Source organism: Saccostrea cucullata, unplaced genomic scaffold, assembly GCF_032062105.1.
Source record: "Saccostrea cucullata isolate Sc308-1 unplaced genomic scaffold, CSIRO_AGI_Scuc_v1 ctg4866, whole genome shotgun sequence".
In the NCBI taxonomy this organism is placed as follows: Eukaryota; Metazoa; Mollusca; class Bivalvia; order Ostreida; family Ostreidae; genus Saccostrea; species Saccostrea cuccullata.
In genome coordinates this window covers 10,505-19,201 of record NW_026930448.1, presented here as the reverse complement: position 1 = coordinate 19,201, position 8,697 = coordinate 10,505, and the positions used below count along the sequence as shown (strand labels likewise).

Here is an 8,697-nt window from a genome sequence, read left to right as displayed (position 1 = left end):
TAGCCATGAAATGTACTTTGAAGTAGAAAGCGCAAACAGATTTTGCAAAACTAAGTCAAAACAAGTCCAAGGTAAAGAGGTCAAATATAAAACCAAATCAGAGGTCTTATATGGTACCCAATGGTCTGTGTTAAAAGAAAACAAATGTGAAATATGAAGGCCATAGCTGTGTCTAAACAAAAATTATGGGCGAGGTTCAAGTTTTTAAAAGAACACAAAGAGAGAAGACATAACAGTATGGTATATTGTGAATTAGGTAAATTGCCTCTTGAATTGGTCTTTGAAAAAGAAAATCTTTAAATACTGGTTAAAATTAAGAAATAGTGACAATTTTCTTCAAGCATTTCTACAAGAAAGGTTAGAAAATAATGATGACTGGATTGTAAATATTAAGAATGAATTTTATAGGCTTGGTTTAGTAGAACTATTCGATAGCAATTGTATAAATAGTAACACAATTGATATTTTATATCAGAGAATGTGTGATAGAATTGTATCCAAAACATTATGTCAGATTTAAAATAAATCACCAAAATGTCATAATTTATCAACACCTGGTAGATAATTTTACCCTTCAGTCTTATTTATGTAAACCAATACATCTAAAATATAGAGTAACAATTACCAGATTGAAGACTATCTGAAAGTGGGGGGCTAACTTAATGATTGAACAAGGAAGATATAATAAAACTTTTCAAATAACATAACATGTAGTCTCTGTCAAAATTAGGTAACATAGAAGATATTCCATTTTGTGTTAAAATGTCCACATTACAACACATTCGATGAAAAAAATAATTATTATAATCCTACTACTCCCGAAACCAATATACGTTTTCAATTTATTTGAATCAAATTTCAGCTAGAGTCAGTACACAGAATATAAAAGAATTATGTAATTTAGGAAAATTTTTGCAATTAGCGAATGCCTTAAGAACAGCATCTTTATCAATTTTATAGATTATCAGAAATATTATATGCTTTGTACATGTACGTTGTATGTTTATTCCATTATTGCACGTGTTAAGATGTATGTATATTTCATTATTATACATGTACATGTGTTATGTCTATGAGATGTATGTCTCTCGACTTCAATAAAACTGAAACTGAACTGAAACTGTGTCCATACAACAATTAAAACTAACTGTAATTACTGAACACTGTTATACCACTAATTTAATTATCAAATGATTCTTATAGAAACACTCTTCACACCTTAAAGATAATCAAAGAGGAATGTACTTAAATTTTGTATCAAATCATATGCTCGATTCTATTTGTCTGGCTGCAAGACAACTTAGATTTTTTTTAACTTGACAGATTTTTCTCTCTTTTAAATGCATATATACTTAAAAAACGAATATTCGAATCATAAATTCATATTTGAATATCACCTCATCGAATGAATATTCGAATATTTGTTGACATCCCTACTATATTATGTATATATTTGCTAAGCCCCCCTAGCACCCCCCCTTCCCCTCCGGTTCTGACGCCTATGTTGTCCATACGTCCCTATCACGCAAACCCCAAGACACTTTATTGGGGTATCCCTTAAATAAGGTATCTAAATACATTATTCATTGGTTTGGCAGAAAAAGTATAAGGATGACTAATTAGGTTTTTTCCTTCATAATTTTTAATCAAAAATTAATAACCAATATTATATATTTTGAGAGTGACAAACTACATGTATATCACATTCATTGTATGAGATTCTAAGGAAAGAAAAATAATCTTTAAAATAATCTTTTATTGTTTAAAGTCATAGATCTTAATCAAAGAAAGAGAGAAAAAAGGAACACAAAATAGAGAAAAAAAACAGTCAAAATTTAATGAAACACTTTCCATCTCATGAGAAACTGAATGTTTCTTTTATATTAGAAATAACTTGATGAGGCATGTCATTGAGTGTCATGCTTGAAAATACTGATAATAATGCAATAAATAAATAAATACAGGTGTGTTACTTTTGTGTACATACATGTATATCAGCAATAATGGTACATGTATATACTAGTATTAGAAACAATTTGTCCTCCTCAGCCTTACAACTCTCTCAAAAGCTCAAGCTGGATTTCTAGAACAATTCATTATCAACATTGTGATTTCATTAACCTCATCCTTTTGATGTTGTTTCTCTTGCTACGGATTTTCTATTTTTATTACTGATATTATCTTTAGTTGTGATTTTATCTTTAGTTGAGTGTGGGATTACACTTTTAGAGGGACGAGCTGCTAAATTTGTTGGCTTCTTTTTCCGTGAATTCCCAGTAGTTGCTGACTTGGTAACTTTTAAACTCAGTTTGTTTGGTATATGTGGTGATGTGAAGACTTTCATTGTTGATGTTGGGGCTGGGCTAGTCTGTGTTGATACGTCATGCACAGGAGCATTGAAAAAATAGAGCTGAAATAAAAAAAAATAATGATATAATCCAAGCATTTTTTAATTTGCTGCTGTTTGTGGCTCACTTTTATTGTAAATAACTCTTTAGTGCATGATAACTTATCATAGCAAATCCTCACAGATGTGTGTTGATCAATACGAAATATTTCTGAATATCTTTTCATATATCAGTGGAAAACAATATATTTGAAAACAGCTTATAGCGACAAAAGTGATACTTTATCGCTAGCATGTAGTAATATTAGAATAAAAAATAGGGAAAAAGTGTGTCAACCATGGATTTAGAAAACGAAAATGGGGAGGGGAGCAGCCCCCATGTGTCTGTGACATCATTTACAAACATGGTTTCTCTTGCTGCTATAGCATGATAATTTATCTTCAATGGTTACCTTAAAGCCTACAGCCAGTGATGTGTGGCACAATAAAATGAGTATTATAACAAGCCAGGCAGTTTTCTTTGTTTCCTCTCGAAATGCAGGCCACAGAGTGAGGGCCAAGACTCCACCCGACAAACCAGCTCCAACCAGCACCAGAGTCCACTGCAGCCAACCAAAGGGAACCACCCATAATATCTACAGCAAAACAGAAAAATGTGTGCTAAAAGATTCCTCACCAACCACTCAAATTCAACCACCTGTAATATCTATTATTATCTATAGGAAAAATGGTGCTAAAAGAATCTTAGCTGCTCATATGAAACTACCAAAAATACAGGTTTCTAAAAATGTTAGTGGGCTATCCTTAGTGGTGTCTGCACCACTGTACAATGAGAATTGTCCTCAAAAAACATTCCAGGTTTAATAAACATTCTTACTGAGATTGGAATATAAATGGCTAGAGAGTATCCATATATACAAAGAATCTCCAGGAATGTGTAATTTGCTTTGCTGCCTTTCCACCATAGAAAACCAAATAATGCTGCAGGAATAACCCACCAATAACTGAAAATGGCTGTTGCAGCAAATGTTACTGAAAAAAAATATGGGTAAATTTTTACAATTACTGAGGTTTGCAGGATGTAATTACTGGTAATTAAGAATATTTTGTACAAGAATCACATGATATCAGTACATGTACTTGTAATAAAATATCCAAAAGAATAATAATTTTTATCACAACTAGTATCTGTACAGTAAAACTCGGTTATAACAAGTGACTGGGACCTTTGAAATCACTTCGCTATATCCGTAATCCGTTATATCCATACAAGGGACTTGTTAAATTTGTGTGGTTGGGGATACAAGATCACTTCGCTATATCTCTGTGATAATATGCACTATCCGTGTTCCTTCTAAATGAGTTTTACTGTATGGCATATACATGAACTTTGAACTTTACACTGAATATTAACCAAGTAAATTCATTACATTATTGTAAACGTAATTTATCAAGTCAAAGTTGAATTAAATTTCTACTCTGTTGTTTTGATCATTAAAGCATACAGATACACTGACATACCTTTGTGAAAATCATATTTCCACTTAAATCCTTTTCCTTCTGTGGTGAGATAATTTGCAAGGTTTCCAGCTATGGCTGTTGTGAAGACAAGTGTTGTACAAATCCAAAAAGGTCCTGTAAAAGTAGCACTGCTATGAAGCATGGTACATGTACATGTATATAAATGCACTCAGCTAGAAATAAGTGCAGTATAATATTATAAGAAATGTACAGTACATTATGTATGTACAGTAAAACACAGTTATTGAGAACACTTTTAAAACTGTTAAACAAGACAAAATAACATTAAAAAATTCCGTTCCGATGAAAAATCGTCCGGATACTGAAGCGTCCGGATATCTGGCGTCCTGATATCTGATGATCCACTGTATAAAATTTTTTGAATGGAATGCAGAACACACTAAAACATACCATACAGATCGGGATTAGGTCTGATGGTGGACTGTAGGTAATTAGACCCAGGTCTGGGGAGCATAGAACCGGCGATACGGTACAAAACCTGTGTCGTCTCCACGTCAAAGAACTGCTGGTAATACTCAAATGTCCAGAACGATTTACCCCCTTGTTTGACTTCATCTTTAATCAGCTTTGAAATACAAGTAAAATGTAAATATATTAATCACACTGAGTACCCAGTACTTTCAAATATACTGAGGTATAAAAACATTCCATTAAGTTTTTCTAAGAGTTCACAAGAAGGTCATAAGAAGTAATTTGTTGCACTGTGAGTAAATTAAATTTGAATTAAACTAGAAATATGTCCATAGAACATGAATGCCCCGCTGAGGGTATATTAGTAAAGCAACATGAAAATTTGTATTAGTGTACGACATTTGATCAGAATATCTTTAAAAATGATGCAGTTGAATTGCTTACATTAGTATGTATCAACATATGAAGTTTGACACTAATTTCATTAAGTGAGGTCAAGGTCAAAGGAAATGCCAAGGTCAAAAATGTTGATGCAGTTGAATTGCTCTCATCAATATGTAACAGCATATGAAGTTTGATAAAAATATCTTGAATGGTATCTTCAAAACTGAGCGAAACACTAATTAAAGATAAGTGAGGTCAAGGTCAAAGGAAAGGTCAAGGACGAAATGTTGATGCAGTTGAATTGCTCTCATCAATATGTAACAGCATATGAAGTTTGATAAAAATATCTTGTATGGTATCTTCAAAACTGAGCGAAACACTAATTAAAGATAAGTGAGGTCAAGGTCAAAGGAAAGGTCAATGACAAAAATGTTGATGCAGTTGAATAGCTCTCATCAGTATGTATCAACATGTGAAGTTTGATAACACCATCTTAAATGGTATGTTTAAAACTGAGCTAAACACTTATTTAAGAAAAGTGAAGTCAAGGTCAAAGGAAAGGTCAAGGTCAAAAAATGTTGATGCAGTTGCATAACTCTTATCAATATCTATCATCATATGAAGTTTGATGAAAATATCTTGAATAGTTTCTTTGAAACTTAGCTTTGAACAGGGCTAAATGCAAAGTGTGACGGAAGGACAGACAAAAGGACAGAAGGACGGAAGATGGACATAACAAACACTATATGCCCCAGCCATATTCATAGTGGGGCATAACAAATTGGTATTATTGAATTAAACTCTCCATGCGAACATCAGACCATAGGGTTGATAACAGGATTACTGGAGTTTCCTACCTGAGTTTTGTCATACACCTCGTCTTCATCAGACTCCGCTGTGGGAGGGAAGTCCGAGAATGTGTGAGTCTGCACCTTACCCTTGTCGTTAATGTATGGGTCATGCGAAATATCTGTAAGGAAAATGATGTTCCTTTCATTATATCAATAATCAGTGTTTATATTCATTCATCTACTATATTAAGATGGATTTCTTTACCTATTATTTATAAATTAAACTATTTATTATGATTAATAATGTACTCTAATTATTTTCAGCAACTACAATACATTTTAGATACCTTGAAACTGCAAATCATCAGTAATTTTCTTGTGTTCCTAAAAAAAATTGTCAGCAAAGTTATTTTATTCATGACAGAATATTTAAAAAATAAATACAATGAAGCGAAATGGAATGTTTAATTGAGCTTTCTTTAGAACACTGATCGCTATTTAATGACACGCTTTTTTCTTTACATAAGTAAAAAGCAACCAAATGTTAATTCGAATACCTGTAAACAGGTACATGTATCTCACAAATATAACAGCGAATCAAACTGGCAAATGTAAATCTGCATTTCAGTGAGAGTGTGGTGTCCACAAATATTAAAACAAATATTTACTTTTCATTTCTAAAAAAAATCATGTGTGTCATAATGTAGCATCTGACACTCAATAAGTACTTTCTATTGAAATGAAAATTTTTACCACATCAATGGGCTTTATTCATTAAGCCTTTAAAGATACTACTCTTTTGCAGGGCAAATTACCGTAATAAAGTTTCAACTTTGGGAAAGTTTTTGTTGATAGATAATTAAATTACATATATCAAACAATTGCTTTTCTGTCATATTTTACCAAAATATATCATTTTGCACAGCAGTAGCACCACAGTTATTGTGAAAGGGTCTATTGTAAATAAAAAATACTGCACAATTTAGCAGGTCCACTACAATCACTAGATTTAGCTACGTAGGTAGAATTACCTATGTAGCTTTATTTACCTACCTCAGGTAGCTTTATTTAGCTATTTCAATGAAACTTTTCACAATTTTTCTTTTTTAATTATGAAAAAGAGACAAAAAATCGCAATTAAATGACTTATTAAATATTAATACTATGGGGGTTTAAAAAACAATCCAACAGCAGAGTTAGTTTATACATTGCAGTATAAAGACAATTTGGAGCAAAACATGTAATTCCATTGTTTGGTTAACTGTCCTTTACTTGCATTGTGTGCGATGAGGCATGACATAATGAGCACAAAATTTCTTGTACGATTACTTCACATTGTGAAACTATGTAAAATTGCTGAATAAAAATTTTGTCGTATTACCGACCTATTATCACATTAACCAGAACTGGACTTCTTTGTCATTTCATTCATGGAGTAACTGTTCTAACTGTCATACATAGCCCCAAAACTTTCAGAACTTTGATTTCAATTGCGCAGAAAAAGACAATTCTTCAAGAGTGATTTTTACATGAATTGTTTTCAGATGTTAGTTCAAAATTGAAAATTATCACTGCATCAAAATGACATTTTATGCACATCCTGAGAAAAAATGCTTTTTTATATAAATAAATATTTGGTAGCTAAATAAAGCTACCTCAGGTAGGTAACTAAAGCTTAGTACGTAAATCAAGCTACGTAGCTAAATCTAGTGATTGTACCAGACCTGTTTAGTTCGCATTATCTCTGATCTTGTGAAAATCGTTTAGTAATCAACCTATTCAAACACTGAACAGGCAACCATAAAGGTCATTCAGACGAAAACAAAGATGATTTGTTCTCGGGATTTTCAAGAAGATTTTTTTTCAATCCAATATTTTCCTTATTTTAAAATCCCAATGTTCTTTCTAAAGGTAGACAGAGGAAATTCGAGTAAATGAACTTAAACGATCTTCTGATAAAGTGTTTTATATGCCCAAGAAGTATCAGACAGAGTTAAAAGCGTAGAATTATTTTTTAATCCTTTGTCAAACTTAGATTTGTATGTTGTCATTAACTTTGTTACCTCAAGTCTTTCCACGTCGATGTTTACGTCGGCCATTTTGGTTTGTGTAAAAGTAGTAACAACAAGAGGCCTACGAGCCACAGCGCTCACCTGAGTAGTTCATCACCCGATTTTCCCGAATGGGGCTCCGACCTTTCGCTGAAGGTCATGAATATGACGATTTGAACATTTAGAAACTTCACTATATTAGAAAACTTAATTTCATATAGTTTCAGCTCTTCTAGTTTACTTTAGGCGAAAATATGTATTTAAATTTACATTTAATACACTTAAATATAGGAAATAACCCCACTTTTTGTGAAAATCTTGAATGCTGCGAATTTGTAACCAAGGAAACCATCTTGGATTTTGGACGTAGCATTAAATATTTATGTCTCCATACGTAGCGGCTAGGTTAGCTCTCCGTTCAAGAGCGTATTTTCCTATAACGTAGCAGCTACGCTGTTGAACGCAGCCCTGTACGTGGTTTTTTGAGAAGAGGATTTGTGTGAAAATTTTCCTATATATGCCTATTTAAATGTAAATTTTTGATTCCCTAGTCTGGCTCTATCCATTCCCTGGATGTCATGATTTGAACAATTTAGAATCTACAGTACACTACCCTATGAGGCTTCATTTTCACATATATTTCATTTTTTGTGACTCAGTGGTTCATGTGAAGAATACTTTTAAAGATTTGTCAATTTTATTTCAATATAAAACTTTGATTCCCTTTTGTGGCCCCAACCTAGCACTTAGGGCCTTGATGCAACAATTTTAGACTTTTTACACTACTTAAGGATGTACAACACACCTACCCCAAAAAATTCCTGTCGTTTAATTTTCGTTATTTTTGTATATGTAGTACATAACTATATCTACTGCATGTATGCATATTTTGGACAAAATCGTTCGAGTGGTTTTTGGACAGGAACTTCCGAAAGTTACCCCCCTTTCGTTGTTTACAAGGAATGAAAATTTTTTATCAATGAACTACTTAAACCTTGATTTTCAAAAAAAACAGGTTAGATATAAATGTCAAATTTTATTGCCTTATTCCTTTAACCATTTAACACTAAGATATAGTCATCTTTTTGATATACATATCATCAAAACAATTTTTAAAGACCTTAAACTGAAAAACTGTGAATTTTCTAGGCCTTGAAAATTGCGTATTTTT

General features: G+C 32.3%; 1 protein-coding gene across 1 annotated transcript; it reads right to left on the bottom strand.

Annotated features, from left to right (window-relative positions):
• Positions 1 to 1,738: 1,738 nt before the first annotated feature.
• LOC134228609 (protein YIPF1-like) lies at positions 1,739 to 7,610 on the bottom strand. The gene is made up of 8 exons (XM_062710274.1): positions 7,539 to 7,610; positions 5,823 to 5,859; positions 5,542 to 5,654; positions 4,280 to 4,454; positions 3,869 to 3,982; positions 3,225 to 3,379; positions 2,800 to 2,982; positions 1,739 to 2,410 (listed from the first exon to the last, which is right to left on the bottom strand). The coding sequence occupies exons 1-8, from the start codon at positions 7,572 to 7,574 to the stop codon at positions 2,123 to 2,125; spliced, it is 1,101 nt and encodes a 366-aa protein (XP_062566258.1). The 5' UTR covers positions 7,575 to 7,610; the 3' UTR covers positions 1,739 to 2,122.
• Positions 7,611 to 8,697: the final 1,087 nt, after the last annotated feature.